Source organism: Adiantum capillus-veneris, chromosome 13 (genome assembly GCF_014529385.1).
Source record: "Adiantum capillus-veneris isolate H3 chromosome 13, ASM1452938v2, whole genome shotgun sequence".
NCBI lineage: Eukaryota > Viridiplantae > Streptophyta > Polypodiopsida > Polypodiales > Pteridaceae > Adiantum > Adiantum capillus-veneris.
The window spans coordinates 6,803,412-6,822,097 of record NC_140943.1 but is presented as its reverse complement, the minus strand read 5'-3'; the positions used below and the strand labels follow the sequence as shown (position 1 = coordinate 6,822,097).

The following is an 18,686-nucleotide window of genomic DNA, read 5'->3' as shown; positions in this document are numbered from 1 at the left end:
AAAAAGGGTGTGCGTTTTCCCTTGTCTTTGCTTTGGTCCTCACTTTGATTCTTGCCCGTATCTCCCTGCTTTTGTTTTTTTTGTTTTTCTTGTGAGATGGATGGTTGGGTATTTGCATGGTTTGATGGTTAATAAGAAATCCTGGGACATACAATTGGTCTTTTGCCACAATTTGCCTACACTTCATTTTGTCATTGGAGTTGGGTATGTGTGCTCCTTTGAAAGGTTCATCTTTGCCCATTCCAAGCTTATTTTCCCGTGTAAAGACTGGATGACATCCTTGTTCTTCATCTTCAAGGTCATAACCCTTTGTTGCATGTCGATGACAAACTTTTTCCCCTGCTTCAATCTGTGCTTCAACATAAACAAGTGGAGTAGACAAGACCTTTACTCAATTTATAGCGCTAGAGAGATCCTCCCCTAATTCTATGCATAATCCATCTAGCTGTATTTTGAGACTTGATTTATTGTACCTCGATCTAGCCATGAAAATTCTTTCGAGGATCTATTAACACTAGATTGGTAACAGCACACTTTTATGTCCTCTTAACTCAGCAACTTCCTAGAATTATTGCTTGAGATGCCAAGGAGGTTCTAAAGTGCTCTATATCCACAAAGCTAGCTTATGACTATAATTTTTTTTTGGGGATACTAATTTCACCTTCAGAGTTGGGTTCGAATAATAGGTGTTGTTATGCTTTTCAAAAATGGAAAGCCCATGTATTGGAAGCTATGGCCCATTTATGGGGAATTCTCTATGTTGCTTTGCTAATAAAACTCACATTTTTAATGAGTATTTTGGAAGTGTCTTTTGTAATCAAAAGGTGATTTTGAGTGTGTTTATGCAATTCTCGCTATGTAACTCTTCTTCCTTGAGTTTTGAGTCACCTAATACCCCAAGTAGCAAACAACACAAAGGCAGGAGTGATCTTTCATTTTACCACAAGTGAACTCATTTTGAGTTAATACTATGTTGTCTTCACATCGCTAAATTTTACTCAAGAAACATGGCACATTTCAAGCTTAGTCCAAATAAAACAAAACATTTTTAAGTTGGCGCCAACTTGATAGGCTTATATGCCATAAGGATGGGCACATTGTGGAGGCCAATCTTTTCATATGTGCAGTCAGTACAAGGTGCGTTCCAAATTGTCTTAGGGAGACATGTTTTGATGTTTTTGAACATGAAAGGAAAGAACCAAAGTGCGTAAAGTGGAAGCATTTATAAAGGTAATGATGGGTGTATGCATAGAAACATCGATGATAGGTTAGCAGAATGCAAAAAATACACTTTTTCGTACTGAATCCTATGTACAAAAGAAAAATTTTGGGCCTACAGCAACCATAGAATTTGTTCAAGAACTCATTGATGTTTTTGTTGGAATTAGGGTTGCAGGAAAACACACACAGCTTGGAGAAGACGAAGAAAGCTCAAGGCACACAATACAGAGTGTATTACTTAGTGTGCACTGGAAAGATAAGATAGCGAAAGAGTGATGGGTGTATATACAATGCATGGGAGAAAAAACCTTCTAGTGAGGGAAAAAATGCCCCGACGGTCCTAAGTGTGTTCACATACATCACTGTTACCACATGTATATGGTAACAAATCCCCTCGGGAAGTGATGTGGTGGACGAGAGCTGGCACATAGAGTATAGGGAAGTGCCATGCCATGAGGACATGATCAGTCCACAAAAGCTTTTCAAAAAGCTTTAAACTTCTCATGAGGCAATGCCTTTATGAAAAGATCTGCAAGGTTGTCCTATGTTGGCACATAAGCTATCACAAACATGATTGACATGCGCTTCAAGAGGCGGCAAAGAAGCAATCATATTAGATTTCTGTCAACGCAACAAATTGGCAAACTTCAGATGCCCAAAACGTGCATGCCAAAGTTTTGCATCTGAAATAGCCTTTGAATCCACAACTGCATTTACAAAATTCTACCCACACTTGTCATACAAAGTGAGCTTATACAGCCCATGGCATATGCCAGATGCAACAATTTCATCACCAAAATTGAGATCATGTACTGTACATCTGTCATCCATAAATTTGACTACAAGACCAAGTCTAGCAAGTGTAGATACATGCAAAATATTCTTCTCAATCCAGGTACATACAATGCATCAACAAGTGTGAAAGAACTTCCATTTGCAACAATAAGCACAATCTTTCCAACTCCCTTGACCGGATGAGAGGCATTGTTAGCACAAGTGACTGCATTCCCATGAAGGACATCCTCGAGAGAGGTAAACAAGTCACGATGAGAGGTAATGTGCTTTGTAGCACCACTGTCAAAGTACAACACTTGAGCATCTGCAGCAACTGACAAACATGCATCATGGACAGAAGGATCATAAGTGCACTCTGCACTAAAAGCCCATTCTGCATCAACATCAACATCACATTCTCCTTTAAAAGAGGACTCAACAATAGCTGCATTTGTAGTGGAACCAACCTCTTTCTTCTTAGCCTCTTTGGCCTTCAACTTAGGACACTGCTTGATCAAGTGTCATTAGCTTTACAATAATGGCAACGCATCTTCTTTTTGCCCTTATCACCAGAATTCCCAGATGAATTGCTACGAAGCATTAGAAACATGTGATTTACCACTCGCAGAAGAATCATGAGAAGTGGCTACATTGCTGTTACCACCTTTTCTTTGAGCAACAATAAAGGCATGTTCAACTGCACGTTGTCTACTTTTTTTTTTGGAAAGAGACTCTTGCAATAACAATGCATCAATGTGCATAATGCATCAAACTTGACAACTTCTGGATTTCCTTGGGTCATGAGTCTCCAATTACTAGCAAAAGTCCGGTAAGAATCTGGCAAAGCATCAAGAACAATTTGCACAAGGGAACTGTCAGAATTGATATTGCCTGCAGAAATAAGTTGCTCATTGATATCCTTGACATCAACAAGGAAAGTGTCCATATCATCTTCATCATGCATAATCTTCAACTCCAGCTCTTTACGTAGTAACACAATTTTAGCCTCATTGCGACTTGCATGAAGACCAGCCATAATATCCCAAGCCTATTTTGCAGATTTTGCTGAACAAATGTGGGGAGTAATAGTGCGCTTCACAGACAACGTAATCAATGCCTGAGCATGTGCATATTTTACATCCTAACGAGCTTGCTCAGTTGTAGGCAAAACATCTTTGGTATAGCAGCAATTTTGTCACCAAAACCTGCAACATCCTTAATATCGCCTACATCCTCAGAACCATGACATACGTCAATTCCCTGCACAATGTCAAAACGCCCTTTGACACAAGGACATGCTGCATTATATAAGCCCACATAGGGTACTTGTTCCAATCCAGTCTATCCTCAATAGTAAACATCTTGAACACATCTGTGTTGTTGTCAACCATGGCAAATGCTGCACCTGATATGAAAACTGCTCGAAAAGTGGAGAAATAAAGCAAGAACAGCACGTGCTATATAACACAAACCATAAAAGATTGTAAGGGACCTATTATGCAGAAAACAACACTGACAAAATTTCTACACAAAAATTTCAGTACTGCTTGTAGTGGAAATGGAGGCCGAGATGAGCCCGCATCAAAAATTTGAGTAGACTAGGCTCTACGAGGTTTTCCCAAAATCTTTATCGACCTGCAAACGCTCGCCAAAGTTCACACAAATCGGAAAAAGTGAGCGTGCGTGTGCTGGAGCTGCTGGCGACTAAACCCGGGAGGATGCAACCTGCTCTCATACCAATTGTTGGAATTAGGGTTGCAGGAAAACACACATAGCTTGGAGAAGACGAAGGAAGCTCAAGGCACACAACAGAGAGTGTATTACGTAGTGTGCAATGGAAAGATAAGATAGCCCTAGAGTGATGGGTGTATATACAATGCACGATGGAAAAAACCTCCTAGTGAGGGAAAAAATGCCCCGACGGTCCTAAGTCAGTTCACAAACATCACTACCACATGTATATGGTAACAGTTTTCAAGAAAAGTAGGCTCGTTGTCTGGAGATTTTTGTACCTTGTGTAAAATGGGGTTCACCTAGCAAATATGCTATTTTTGGTCAATTGAGCACTCCTTTGGCTTTGAGATCTCCTCATGACCAAATAGTCGAGATTTGTGAGTGTTTCTTACTTTTCCCACATAAAATGTAGTGTTAGCTTTGAGGTGAAGTAAGAACTTCTACAAACAGATACATATGATAGTAGTATTTAATTTTTTTCCAAAACCATGAAAGGAAACTTTTATGTCATGTTAGGTTACAAAACTAGTGTTAAGCATGCAAGAATGAGGTGCATGTTAGACTTTGGGTTGCACAGTGCACGCAAAAAACATGGGGAAGAAAGAGAAGCTAAACAACACTCACCACTGGAACTAGTATAACTTGGAGTTCAACAACAAATTTTAACTATACATTGCTGAAAGTTATGTATTCAAAAGTAACCATTAGGTCTCCCCAATCTCAGAAAAAATTCTTTCAAAACATATTAAGTGCATAAGTGAAGGGTGAGTTTAGGAAATGAAAAGACAGATGAAGGTGGAAAGTCAAAAGATAAATTAAGATGAAAAGTCAAAAGACCTTTTGTGTCCATATAAATAGGTGTTTCTCTTCTCTTTCATTTTCCCTTTAGCATTTTCTTCTAAGTTCCCTTTAGCGTCCCCCCCCCCTCTCTCTCTCTCTCTCTCTCTCTCACACACACACACACACACACACACACACACACACACAGACAATGTTGTTTTCATCTTTCTTAGTTAATATTGTTGCAAATCTATGTGCTTCGTCATTGCCTATTATTACATGCTATAAATTAACACATCGTTCTTCTTATTTTTCAGTGGAATCTTTGGATTAGGAGCGCCTTTTAATTTTTTTGAAGCCATTAGGAATACCATTTGTTGACGTCTACACTTTAATATAAAATCCCAAATGTAGAGAGAGATGTATTTGTTGGAATTAGGGTTGCAGAGAAACGCACACAGCTTGGAGAAGACGAAGGAAGCTCAAGGCACACGATAGAGAGTGTGTTACTTAGTGTGCAACGGAAAGATAGATAGCCCTAGAGTGATGGGTGTATATACAATGCACGAGGGAAAAAACCTCCTAAAGAGGGAAAAATTGGAGTGATGGGCATATATACAATGCACACGGGAAAAAATCTCCTAAAGAGGGAAAAAATGCCCCAACGGTCCTAGTGTGTTCACACACATCACTACCACATGTATATGGTAACAAATCCCCCCTGGATTGATGCGGTGGACGAGAGCTGGCACATGTGTAAAGGGAAGTGCCAAAGGGGAGTAAGCCCAAAGCTTTGTGGAAAGCTTCAAGCTTCTCACAAGACAATGCCTTTGTGAAAAGATCTGCAAGGTTGTCCTGTGTTGGCACATAAGCCAAGCTTATCTCTCCTGCTGAGAGTCTCTCCCGGACAGTGGTAATGCACCTCAATGTGCTTTGTGCGAGCATGAAAAACTAGGTTTCTCGCAACTGCCAATGCGCTCTGACTGTCAGTGTAGATAGTGTTGGCAGTGTCCTATCCAACACCCAAATCAGACATACACACTCAACCGTACCTGTAGACTGCCTTGTACTCAGCCTCACAACTCGAAGTGGCCACAATAGGTTGCTTCTTGCTCAACCATGATATACATGAACTACCAAGCATGAAACAAAAACCACTTGTGGACACTCGCGTGTCAAAACAACCACCCCAATTTGAGTATGAAAAAGCATCTAAGTCTGGCGGCAATGATCCCCCCTTGGGATAAAACAAGTCAAGATGTAAAGTGCCACTAAGGTAGCGGAAAATCCTCTTGATAGCCTGTCAATGCTTAGACCCTGAGCTATGCATAAATCTGCTGACCTATGAGACTGCAAACTGAATATCCGGCCTCGTGTTGCATACATAAATGAGGCAGCCAACAGCAGTTTGATAAAGAGTGACATCAGCAAGATCACCAACATCATGTAGACTCAACTTCAAACTTGTTTCCATGGGAGTGGAAATAGGTTTGCAATCCTCAAGTCCAAACTTACATAGCAATGTCTCTATGTAACTTTTCTAACACAAGGCAATACCACCATCACACTGCTTAAACTGTATATCCAAGTAATGATGCAACAGACTGAAATCTTTCATCTTGAAAGTAGCATTCAAATCAGCCTTAAATTCAGCAATATGTCTCTCATTTGGTCCAGTGATCAGCAAATCATCGACATAAAGAACCACAATGAGAAGTACATCACCCTCAGGCTTTACATACAATGTGCTTTCTGTTCGACTGTTACAAAAGCCTCGTTTGACCAAATGAGTGTCAGCTTTCTCATACCAAGCACGAGGAGATTGCTTCAACCCATACAAAGCCTTCTTACATCTGCACACTTTGTCCTCTTGTCTTTTTATGACAAAACCGCAAGGTTGCGTTACATAAACTTCCTTAAATATGTCACCATTCAAGAAAGCAGTAACAATGTCTGATTGATGTACATCCCAACCAAAATGAGCTGCCAATGCACATAGAAAACTCACAGTAGTCATACGACAAGTGGGAGCAAAAGTCTCTTTATAATCTATGCCTTTTTTCTGTGCATAACCCTTTGCAATAAGTCGAGCCTTATGGCGATCGATCTCACCATCCGGCTTGCATTTCAACTTGTAAACCCACTTCGTACCAATGGCCTTTTTGTCAGGAGGCCAATCGCATAAAGTCCACGTGTCATTTTCTATAAGTGCATCATATTCTGATTGCATGGCAGCCATCCAATTTTCTGAATTCTGTGCTTCATCAAAAGACTGAGGTTCCTCAACATCATGTAAGCTAGACACAGCCAAAGCATAACAATCTGATGCATAAGATGCATGGGGAGAGCCTGAACGAGTACGACTAGACAAAGTTGCATCCAATTTACTGTCACGCAAAGTGTGCACCAGCCATTTTGGCATACCTCTAGCCTACTCGTTTTCAGCCCTTTCCTCATCAAGTACATCATGTACAACTGCATCAGTAATAGGCTGGTTTGTTACATTTTAAGAAACCCTCATAGGCTGTACATTTGCCTCAATGAACCTACATTCGTATTTCCACCACCGAAAAGAGGCAACAAAGTGTCATAAATGTCCTGTGAGCTTACATTACTGTCTCTAGTAGATGACAGCAAGGGCTGAACAGAATCTTCCACAAACACTACATCTCGTGAAACCAGAATACGTTTTGTTTGCGGATGATACAACCTGTAAACTTTGCTTTCATCACTATAACCAACAAAAATACATTTGACAGCCTTATCATCCAATTTTCTGCGCTGCACTTGTGGCACCAAAGCATATGCCAAACAACCAAAAACACGCATGTGCTCAATAGAAGGCTTTCTATCATGCCATGCTTCATATGGATTAATTGACTGCAAAGCTTTCATAGGACACCTGTTTAGTACATAAGTGGCACACATGATGGCCTCAAGCCAAAAAGAATGCGGCAAAGCTTGACTTTTGACCATACATCGTGCCATTTCCGTAAGTGACCTGTTTTTCCTCTCAGCAACACCATTTTGCTGAGGTGTATAAGGCACTTTACATTGGTGTTTTATTCCACGAGTAGCCAGAAATGCATTGAATTCATGAGACATATACTCCCCCCCTCGATTAGAACAGAGGGTACCCATAGTACATTTTGAGACATTTGTTTAAGCGGAAATACCCATGCATGCCTGGAGTAATCATCAATGAAAGTCACGAAGTAAAGGTAATTGCCCAAGGACGGAGTTTACATGGGCCCATAAACATCACTATGCACAAGCTGCAACCTGCATGTGGCCCGAAATGAACCATCCTTTGGGATCTTAGAACGTTGCATCTTACCCAAAATACAGCCTTCATAAACATGTTTGACAGGTTCTTCAAGAGGCGGCAGAAAAGCAACCATATTAGATTTCTGCAAACGCAGCAAATTGGCAAAATTCAGATGACCAAAACGTACATGCCAAAGTTTTGCATCTGAAATAGCCCTTGAATCTGCAACAACATTTGCAAAATTTTGTCCACACTTGTCATACAAAGTGAGCTTATACAGCCCACGACACAAAAGGCCAGATGCAACAATTTCATCACCAAAACTGAGATCATGAACTGTACATCTATCATCCACAAATTTGACTACAAGTCCAAGTCTAGCAAGTGCGGATACAGACAAGAGATTCTTCTTGATCCCAGGTACATAAAGTGCATCAACAAGTGTGAAGGAATTGCCATTTGCAGCAGTAAGCACAATCTTTCCAACTCCCTGAATTGGATAAGAGGCATTGTTGGCACAAGTGACTGAATTCCCATGAGGGACAAACTCGAGAGAGGTGAACAATTCACGATGTGAGGTAATGTGCTTTGGAGCACCACTGTCGAAATACCACACATGTGAATCTGCAGCAACTGACAAGCATGCATCATGGACAACAGGATTGTAAGTGCACTCTGCACCAAAAGCCCATTCTGCATCAACATCAGCAACACAGTCTCCTTTCACAGAAGACTCAACAATGGATGCATTTGTAGTGGGACCAGCATTTGCAGTGGAACCACCCTCTTTCTTTTTAGCCTCTTTGGCCTTCAACTTAGGACACTGCTTGATCAAGTGATCATTAGCTTTACAATAATGGCAACGCATCTTCTTTTTGTCCTTATCACCAGAATTTCCAGACGAATTGCTGCCAGCAAAAGCATTAGGAACAAAGTTTTGCCACTCGCAGCAGAACCATAAGAACTGGCTGCAATGTTGTTACCACCCTTTCTTTGAGAAGCAATAAAAGCCTGTTCAACTGCACGTTGCCTAGTCTTATTTTTTCTAGAAAGTGACTCTTGCAACAACAATGTGCATAATGCATCAAACTTGACAACTCAGGATTTATTTGGGTCATCAGTCTCCAAGTACTAGCAAAAGTCTGGTAGGAATCTGGTAAGGCATCAAGAACAGTCTGCACAAGGGAACTGTGTAAAATGATTTCACCTGTAGAAATAAGTTGCTCATTGATATCCTTGACACCAGCAAGAAAAGTGTCCATATCATCTTCCTCATGCATAATCTTTGACTCCAGCTCTTTACGCAGCAAAGCAATTTTAGCCTCATTGCGGCTTGCACAAAGACCTGCTAGAATATCCCAAGCCTGTTTTGTAGATTTTGCTGAATAGATGTGAAGAACAATGGTGCGCTTAACAGATAACACAATCAATGCATGAGCTTGCGCATCCTTTACATCCCAATGAGATTGTTCTGCCATAGGCAAAACAACTCTAATAGCAGCAAGACCTGCAACATCTCAACATCGCCTACATCCTCAGAACCAGGATGTACATCAATGCCCTGCACAATATTCCAGACGCCCTTTGACACAACAACGTGTTGCATCATATAAGCCCACATAGGGTAATTGTCCCCATCCAACTTGTCCTCGGCAGCAAACATCTTGAAGACATCTATGTTGTTGTCAGCCATGGTAAATGCTGCACCTAATGTGAAAACTGCCCGAAAATAGGAGAAACGGAGCGGGAACAACTTGTGCTATATAGCACAAACCATAGAAGACTGTAAGGCATCTGTTATGCAGAAATCAGCACTGACAGAAATTCTGCACAGAATGACCAAATTGCCTGTGCAGACTTGCCTGTAGTGAAAACGGAGGCCGAAATGAGCCCGAATCAGAACTCTGAGCAGACTAAGCTCTACGAGCTTATCCAAAATATTTGTCGACCTGCGAATGCTCGCCAAACCTCACTGTAATCGGAGAAAGTGAGCAGGCGTGTGCTGGAGCAACTGGCGACTAAGCCTGGGAGGACGTAACCTGCTCTGATACCAATTGTTGAAATTAGGATTGCAGAGAAATGCACACAGCTTGGAGAAGACAAAGGAAGCTCAAGGCATACAAATGTGTGCAATGGAAAGATAGATAGACCTAGAGTGATAGGCGTATATACAATGCATGGGGAAAAAAACCTCCTAAAGAGGGGAAAAATGCCCCGACGGTCCTAGTGTGTTCACACACATCACTACCACATGTATATCGTAACAGTATTTGATATACGTTTTACATTATTTTCCTTGATCAAATTTGGCTCTCATACGAGACCTGCAAAATGTTTAAAAAGGCAAATATTGCTATGCTTCATTGGTGCATGCTTGACTCATTAAATCCATGTGTGTGCTTGTGTTAGAGAGAGTTTGTGGATTCATGCGCCATTGTCGCTATGTATGAAGGAGTGAGCTTGTATAAGCTTAGAGATATGGATTGAAGAATGCCAATCTATGGCTTTAATTTCCCATTTCCATTGAGCCCCCCATAGAGTGGCGACTTGTTCTAATTATATCATTAAGTTATTGTTGAGTGCTTTCATACCCGAACCGGGTTAACGATCAAAGATTTTTTTGGGTCACTATGAAGCAGAGATGGAAATGGGTGCTGGAAAAGTTCTCATCCAAACTTAACTGATGGCTTGGATTCCAACCCAACCTAGCGGGAAGGGTGCTAGTTATCAAACACTTCATCTCCTGTTATGTACTATACTTCCTCTCATGCTGGAGACCTCCTGATGAACACCTAATGGACATAATTAGGATTTGCAAGAATCTTCTATGGATAGGAGAACCTCTCAAAAAAGGGATAGCAAAAGTCAAGTGGGAATATCGTTGTCTTCCCAAAGATCAAGGGGGACTAGGGCTCACAAACATCAACGACTGGGCTGACAAGCTGGCTGTTAAGCTTGTCCTTAGAGCCCTAGACCAACCAGAGGAAGAATGGGCCTCCCTTCTATTTCACAACTTGGGTAATTCCAAGTAAAAGGAGTACAAGGGGTAACCAATATCCCATGGACCACCATTTTCTTTGGACCACTTGACTCAGCAGCAAGTGGGTATGATCTCCTTAAATCTCTTTGGAAAACCTGGAACAGATATAGAGCCATAATGCGGATTAACTGGGACTCAAAGTACAACCTCCACCTCAGAGCCCAAGAATCGCTATGGTGGACTTTCCCCCCTAGTTCCCCCACCCTCCCAATGTCAGACTCGGACAGCTAGACGTATTCATAACAAAGGAATAACGAGTTGGCAGGACTTGTGGCACTCAGTTGAGTCCAAGTGGCTCACTCACTCTGAACTCCTCAGACAATACCAACTGCAATCGTGGGAACTAACCCTTTTAGATACAAGGAAGTCTTGCTTCCCGAAAGAACTGGAATGGTCCCTATCTACCTTGCATGATCCGTCCCCTAAGGCTATCTACTGGGCAAATGGCAACTCACTGCATAATCCCCCCAATCTGCCACCTAGGCTCCAGGTACCCTTGCATGTCACTCTCAATAAAAAATGAAATGTTACTCTGTCAAGGAAACAATGGCTTTCAAGTTCCGAACCATTTGGAATAAGGGAACCCCTGCTAAACACTCAGTTCTTCTCTGGCTAATCCTTCACAAGGCTGTCTGGATAGGGTACATAATGAGGTTTGCTGGGTTGGGCATTGGAGCTTGTAGCAAGTGCCATCAAACAAAAGGGGACATCCCACATCTTTTCATGAACTGCCCCTCTAATGCTACTATACCGTCCCCCTTTAATTAGTGCTTTGGGCTTCACCCCCAACTGGAAACAATTTCTTCTTGGTGATTCAATTGCAATTTTCTCAGTTGTTTGGAACAGGATCGGAGGAGAATTCTTCTGGATCATATGGCTTGAAAGGAATGAAAGTATCTTTAACAATGCTTCCCATACTAAAAGCCTGAGAATATTATTTGCACACTTTTCCTTACAGGTAAACCAACTCAAGCTTGATCAATGGAGGATCTACGAGGCCAATCGAAAAGTCCTCACTGATTGCATGGGCTTCTATAACAACGCAAACATCAACAAACAGCAAGAAGTTATGTTGGATGGCTCGTACACCCACCTCCAACGTATAATAAACGACTGCAGGTCTGAAGAGGAAAAACTTAGAAGGCAACACTTCAACGGCCTTCGTCTAATTGCGCTTCTCCAGGATGTCCTCAGCTCCCTGCCGAGTAGTAGCCGGTGGTGATTGCAAAGGATTGGAAGAATGCTGTAATTTTGTGAAGTCTGTAATATTAGTTTTCTAGATGGCCAATGTAATCCCCCTTGGAAAAGCTACTGTAATTTTTTTTGAAAGGCTGCTGTACAAGTTGGTATCTAATGGCCTATGTAATCCCAATAGGGAAAGCAGGTTTTGGCCTACTGTCCCCACCACACCAGATATGTCCCCACCACACCAGATACACGTAATGTTTTCTTTTCTAATACAATCCTCCTATCGCCTTTTATGGAAAAAAGGGAGGAATACCAAATAGCCCGGGTTGTGAAATTAAATTTCTCCAAATAATAAAAAATTTGTAGCTTTTCATATAAGAAAACTCGCTATCTATACAAGATGCTAAATCTAGAATTTGAGTTGATTATGTAGGCTTTGGAGATGAATTGCTCCATTATCTTTAAACATAATTGTCTTTTTTGCAAGGTAATTAGCGACAAACTCGCAAAGACGGATCTCGATTGTCAAAAAGGCATAAAGATTAGGAAATCTTGAACAATCCAATTAAAATAGATATAAGGGTATTTTGGGAATTTTTGAAATTTTAGGGGTATTTTGGAAATTTCCACAAATTAGAGGGGTATTTTGATAATTTTCTCAAATTACAATATTTACTAGGTTTATATCTTCCACGAGCATAGGCGGGTGGCAGGGGAGCAAAATGTGCTCATTGCTCAAGCAGCATCGTTAAGATATTTCATCCTAATTTTCAATCTCTTTGTAGCTTTTCTTTGCAAGCATCACTAAAATGTTTCTGAATGATACCTTCAATGCTGGCAATTGGCGTGTTGATTGTACTCCTAGAGCAAGTACCTCTTGCCCAAGTTGAATTTGCTGCAGATTTCCATGGTTTAGAGGCTTCAAGAAAATGTAGCCACTCCTGACCAATAATAAGGCAAGGGATTTCAGATGCACAGTATGTTTAGGTTCTTGAACTATCACTTGCTTTCAGCCTACACACAAAATTGAGCTTCACCATTTGCAGACATGAATTTCTTCCGTGTAGTCGGTAGATTGAAAGCGTCCAAATAGAACACAAGGCTCCTTACTATGCATACATGATGATTGCAATGTGTTTGCACCTATGGCTACTAAAATTGTAGATAAAGCTGTAAACAGGGAACCACCAAGGTAAACTGTACACTGTCCTTGGAATAGGCAGGTATGCGTCGACAAAATAAGGCGACTGGAGAAGTCAAGGCTAGTTTTCTGGATGCAGCACCCAGCAAGGTAGATACCTTCACAGGGCGAGGAAGCTCTGAACTTAATGAGCTGAAATAAGGCTAGTTTGCATGGTGCCAAAGTTCAAACAAGCAAGGCACTTGAGCTAGCATCCTCAGTACATGAAACCACCATGTCATCGATTTTCATCTAAGTTTCCTCTGTGGGCTTGCCATTTTAACTTTTTCACTGTGGCCTTCATGGTGCTTGCACAGTCTTTTTCTTATCTAAATAGCTATGCAATCTGTGGAGCAGCGCAGGTTTCTTCTTTTTCCCTACTCGTATGGGCGCTTCTTCAACGGGAGCTTCACCCTCTTCTTCCTTTTCAGCAATCATCTCGTCCCCTCTATTCTCTGTGTTGATGTGCAAATATGTAGAATCCATGTTTTGCAACAACTCTCGAGCAGGTGAATCCGGTTGAGGCTTCTCATCTCTAGAATCTGCCATTAGAACATGGCCATTGATACCATTCATCTCTGAGAGGACCAGAATATCTCTTGTATCTTTGGAGCATTTCCATAGCTTGCTATCATCCAGGAGCCTCTGTATATCAGCTTCCATCACCCGCTTTGCTTTCTCCATGTCAGCGAGGTGTTGATGGGCATCCATAACTGCCCTCTTACTTACTTCTCTCTCCACCTTGACAGTCTCTAGCTCCCGCATCAACTCCGCCCTGCAGCTCTGTAAGGCCTCTGCCTCACTTGTGCTGATTTTCAGCTGGTCTTCACATACTCTCAACTTTTCTTTTAAGCTGGCCATTTCTTCTTGCGACATATCTTTGACATGCCCCTCCTCCTTTTCTCTCAATTTGTCGGCCTCTAACTGCTCTGTTGCAAGCTGAAGCCTGAATTCTGCATCTTTTCTTGCAGATACAGCCTCCTTTACATCTGTCTGCAATTGGGTGAGCTCTGATCTCAACTTTACCAACTCACCAAGTACTCCTTGAGCTTCATCCTGAAAGGCATTTGCTCTCTCTTTCTCTACTGCTAGAGCCCCCTTCTGTATGTCTGCTTCCTCTCTCACCGATTGAGCTTCTTTCTTCATCTTCACCACCTCCATGCTTGCTATCTCAACATCCTTCAATGCAGCTTCAAGTTTCTCCTTTTCAACTGAAGTTTCCTCCCTTGCCAGTTGAGCCTTCTCCTCAGCTAGCTTACAAGCAAGTAATGCCTCATCCACTGCTGCTTTACTAGCTGCACGCACTTCATTTAAAGCCCTTTCAGTATCTTCCCTTGCAGCCTTAGCATCAGCCAACAAATTCGTGGCGCTCTGCCTGCTGAGCTCAGCTTGGAGGTAGACTTCCTTCATCTCACGCGTTGCCTCGTCTCTCTCCAAGACGACATTCTGGAAGGTGGCCTCCACCTTGGACAACTCATCCCTGGAAGCTCTACCAGCATTCAGAGCCTCCTCCACAGCTTGTTTCAGCCCAGAAACTTCAATATTTAAGGCAGTCACTTCAGCACTCGCCTCTCGTTCTTTCATCTTGAGCTCTGCAAGCTGGAGGTTGTCCTCTCTCAACCTTGACAGCTCAGCACTTGTAGCTTCAGCTTTTGATTCCACTTCAGACAACATGCATTTCAGATCAACCACCTCTGCTTGCTTTTTTTGTAAATCAAACTCAAGTGTCGCAATGCTAGAGGCACTAGAGGACTCCCTTTCCTCCAGGGCTACCAGCTTAGCTTGATTTGCATCAAGCTTTTCCCTTAAGGCAGCAATCTCGATGGAGGAGTGCTTTTGTTGCTCAATCAGCTCATTTCTGTTTCTCCCGAGCTCTTCGATCATTTCTGAGACCTTGGCAGCTGCTATCGACTCCTTTTCAGCTGCCAATGTCGCTTCTGATTTGTGCCTTTCAAAATCCATCTGCAAAGACTCGACCATGGCACGGGCAGAAGCTTCCTTCTCTTTCCACATTGACAGTTCAGCTTGGTTCGACTCCCTCGCCCTCTCCATGCGGTCAAGCACTTCCATTGTCTTGTTTCTTGCAATTGCCTCCCTGTCTAAAGCTTGAATAGCTTCCTGTTGGCTCTTCTCAAGCTCAGCCTTAAGTGATTCGAGAGATGCAAGGAGAGCAGCATCCTCCACACTCGCTTTAGCAAGCTTCTCTTCAGCTTCTTCCAGCTGACTGCAGGTTTTGGTAAGTAAATCCTGAGCAATTGATTCAGCATTCTTGAATTTTTCTGCTTCCACCGTCACCGTTTCCATACCTGCTTGCACGAATAGAAGCTTTTGTATGGCCGTATGCTCAGCCTCTTTCGCAGCTGCTAACTCTTTCTGGAGGGCTTCCACAGAGCCATTAGTGAGGACATCACTCATCTCTCGGTCCTTATGCTGTACATCTTCCACTTTCAGAGCGTTGACGTTGGCCTCCACATTTTCAGACTTGAGAGATTCAGTCGTATTTTTGTTGATTTCTGCAGCAACAAGAGGCTGCAATGTTTCCTCCTGTGTTGTTGACTTATGGGGTACCTCAATTAAACTTTCCATGGACTCTGGGAGCTCATCAATCAAGTCATCCATCCCAGCTGTTGTGCAATCACCCAACAGAGTGGACCCCTTTGTTGAGGAAAGCTCTGCTGAGAGCACCTCCACCCGCCTTGCTGTTGACTCAGCTGCACTCATGGCCTCTCCAGCTAGCCTAACCGCCTCATCTTTAGCCTCCACACAAACCATAAGCTCATGTTTCAAGCTCTCCATAGCCTGTTTACTGGTTTGTAACTCCATAAGCGCCAACTCATACCGTTGCTTCATGGCATCTAGTTCTACTTGCCAGCCTTCCTTTTCCAAGAAAACTGCACTCTCCTTCTCCACAGAATGCACTTTGTCATTCTTACAAGAACCATTCACCCCACTGACCTTCATTGTTAATTCGTCAACATTTCTCTTGGCTCGAGCCAAATCCTGCATCAAATTGAACTTGGATCTCTCTATCATAGCAAGCTGCTCCTTCACCCTGCTATGGTCATCTTGTCCATCTGCAACTCTTCCAGTCATTGTCCTCTTCTGCTGTAAAATAGTAATAACTTATGAGAAGCCTCTTCTTCTCATTTTCATGCGCTATTCCGAGCACATTCATACAACATATTCAAGCGTCTACATGCAAGGGGCATAAAAATCACAAGTTGTGACTAGGATGAGCAGAAGCACCCAGCGAACAGAGGTTCCTAAATACAAGTGTAAGCTTAATCATATACAGATGCACGTCATGACTATCCAAACAAGAAGATTAAAATTCATTAAAGCTTTCCCAAAACATTATGTCTGTAAACATTTTGCGATTTTGCAAGCAATTTAGTAATGCATAACAATCCTCAACATCAAATAGTGATTTGGGAAAATGGATGCAGTACCTCCATATGGGCAGGTCGGGAAGACCTTCGCTCAGCTACCGATTTGTGAGTGCTCTCTGCATTGAAATACTTTGGACCAGGGGGAGTCTTGCCTCCAGAATCTAAACTCACTGTCCTGGCATGAGATTTGAGACGAGGGGTAGGGGGTGGTAATTTGCTGGCCATAGCTACTTAATCCACTTTGATGACAAAACAGGTTTGGCAGCATCACATTACACCATTGGCCCCTTCTTCTTTGTTGTCAGAAATATAAAAACCTGATTGGCAACAGTCATAAATCTCAGAACCAACATATGAATTTTGCAGAGAGTCCCTTCGCAAGAACCTCGAAACCATGAATTTTGTTTATGATAAAATAGAACCAAGGTATGTAATTGGTTGAGCATGTTCTTGTAATACCATGGGCATTCATTCAAGGGGAGAAGTTAACAAGGGGAGGGCCATTTAAGTTGATGGACGAGAGGCCTGGTAAGGAGGAACCTCTCTCTCATTGGGCTATAGAATTGGTTGTGTGTTTATTAGCATGTGTAGCTTTTGAGGGTGGATTCATTTGAAACATGCATTCAAATGGGCTTCATCTTTTCCTCATCCTTCAAAGGCAGCCTCTAAATTTTCCTCCTTCTATAGTTGTTGAGCGCTTGAAAACACGCAGTCTCTCAAGATCTCCAAATTGGGACTCCCTCAGAGCAGAAAATGAGTGTCAACAGAAGGGCATGAGCTTTACCCTTCCCACAGAAAATCAATCAAAGTTGGCTGCTCCTTTGCTTCAACGGCTTGCCATTGTTCCCTGAAAAACAGCACATGTAACGTCAGCAGGAATCCAACACTTTGGCCAAAAAAAGAAGCAAACAGAATGACTTTAAGCACAATTGTCTACATAGACAATGAGCCACATTGCACAATGCTGCGTACTTCCCCCCGATAAGATCAGCTTCTAGTAAGCTTCCATACTCGTGGTACCTGTGTGCATGCGGGCACATGTACTCACATGCTTCCGTATACGGTTTAAGCACCCGAGAAAATGTTTAAGGCTGTAGGCTAAAACAGAAAATCAGATAGGCAGGAGAGCGCTGGGTCACAAATTGAAGTGCCCGCACACATTACAAGGTAAATCATGCACGCAAACAAGCAGACATCCAATGGCGGTCCCAATGAGGAAGGGTGGATGGCTATAAGCATAGTGCAGGGCTGAGAAGGCGCATCGATGCTTGAGATGCAAGCAAGGTTTGAATTCACTTTCAAAGGAAGAGGCGGAACAGAAAGGGGCCCCAGAGCCGCCGGGGGAAGGGGGGGAGAAAGCAGGCAGGGATAGGCTAAAAATGTACCTCCCTAAAATGAAGAAGCAGGTGTACGCCATCGTCTTCCCGCTCTTTGTGAGCGCGTGCGTGACCTGATGCAGAAGAGTACAGAAGAATGGAAGTAGACGGTATGGAGTGTGCACCTTTTGCTTGAATAGGCTAGGATGCCTTTTGAAGCGGCCTGCCAGAAGTGTGTGCGTGTGTGTGTGTGTGTGTGAGAGAGAGAGAGAGAGAGAGAGGGTTGAAGAGAGCACTCACTCCTATCTGGCATTTAGTGGGAGGAGGTTGAAAGTTGAACTGGGCAAAAGCTTGAAGCAAACATAGCTTCTATTTGATGAAGCTGAAAAGCGAAGCTTGAGGCTCCATGAAGGCACCATAATCCCAGATCCTTACCTCGAAGGCTCGTGGAGAGATAGGATCATTGAGAGAGAGAGAGAGAGAGAGAGAGGCTATGGCGAACCCTCTGCGCCGTCGGCGGCCCACATTCAAATTGAAGTAAGAGATCTGTCTTCATCAAAGGTGTAGGCTATCTATCGTTGTGTATTTCTTCTCTTGTTTAATAATAATAAGAGCTGTCCAATGGTCCAATCCAATCCATAGTGAGACACCCTCACTACGGAAAAGATACAAGCTATCACTGGTGTTGGCCTTTAGGTACCCACGCCCTTGCTTCATTTTACCATGAAATTAACTTTGGAACAATTGCAAATTGCACTTAACTACGATGTAAAAGTGGTTGCCCATAGCACCACTG

The 18,686-nt window shown here is 42.6% G+C and overlaps 1 protein-coding gene across 11 annotated transcripts; it reads right to left on the bottom strand.

Moving 5' to 3' along the window:
• Positions 1-12,628: 12,628 nt before the first annotated feature.
• LOC147443557 (uncharacterized) lies at positions 12,629-18,390 on the bottom strand. 11 transcript variants are annotated; one of them, XM_086526368.1, is made up of 4 exons: positions 18,191-18,390; positions 17,359-17,421; positions 16,635-16,891; positions 12,629-16,290 (listed from the first exon to the last, which is right to left on the bottom strand). In XM_086526368.1, the coding sequence occupies exons 3-4, from the start codon at positions 16,797-16,799 to the stop codon at positions 13,486-13,488; spliced, it is 2,970 nt and encodes a 989-aa protein (XP_086382494.1). In that variant the 5' UTR covers positions 16,800-16,891; positions 17,359-17,421; positions 18,191-18,390; the 3' UTR covers positions 12,629-13,485. The 11 variants fall into 11 exon arrangements, with proteins under 11 accessions (XP_086382494.1, XP_086382495.1, XP_086382489.1 ...); XM_086526369.1 differs by lacking the exon at positions 18,191-18,390 and adding an exon at positions 18,076-18,146; XM_086526363.1 differs by lacking the exon at positions 18,191-18,390 and adding an exon at positions 17,960-18,098.
• Between the last annotated feature and the right edge of the window lie 296 nt (positions 18,391-18,686).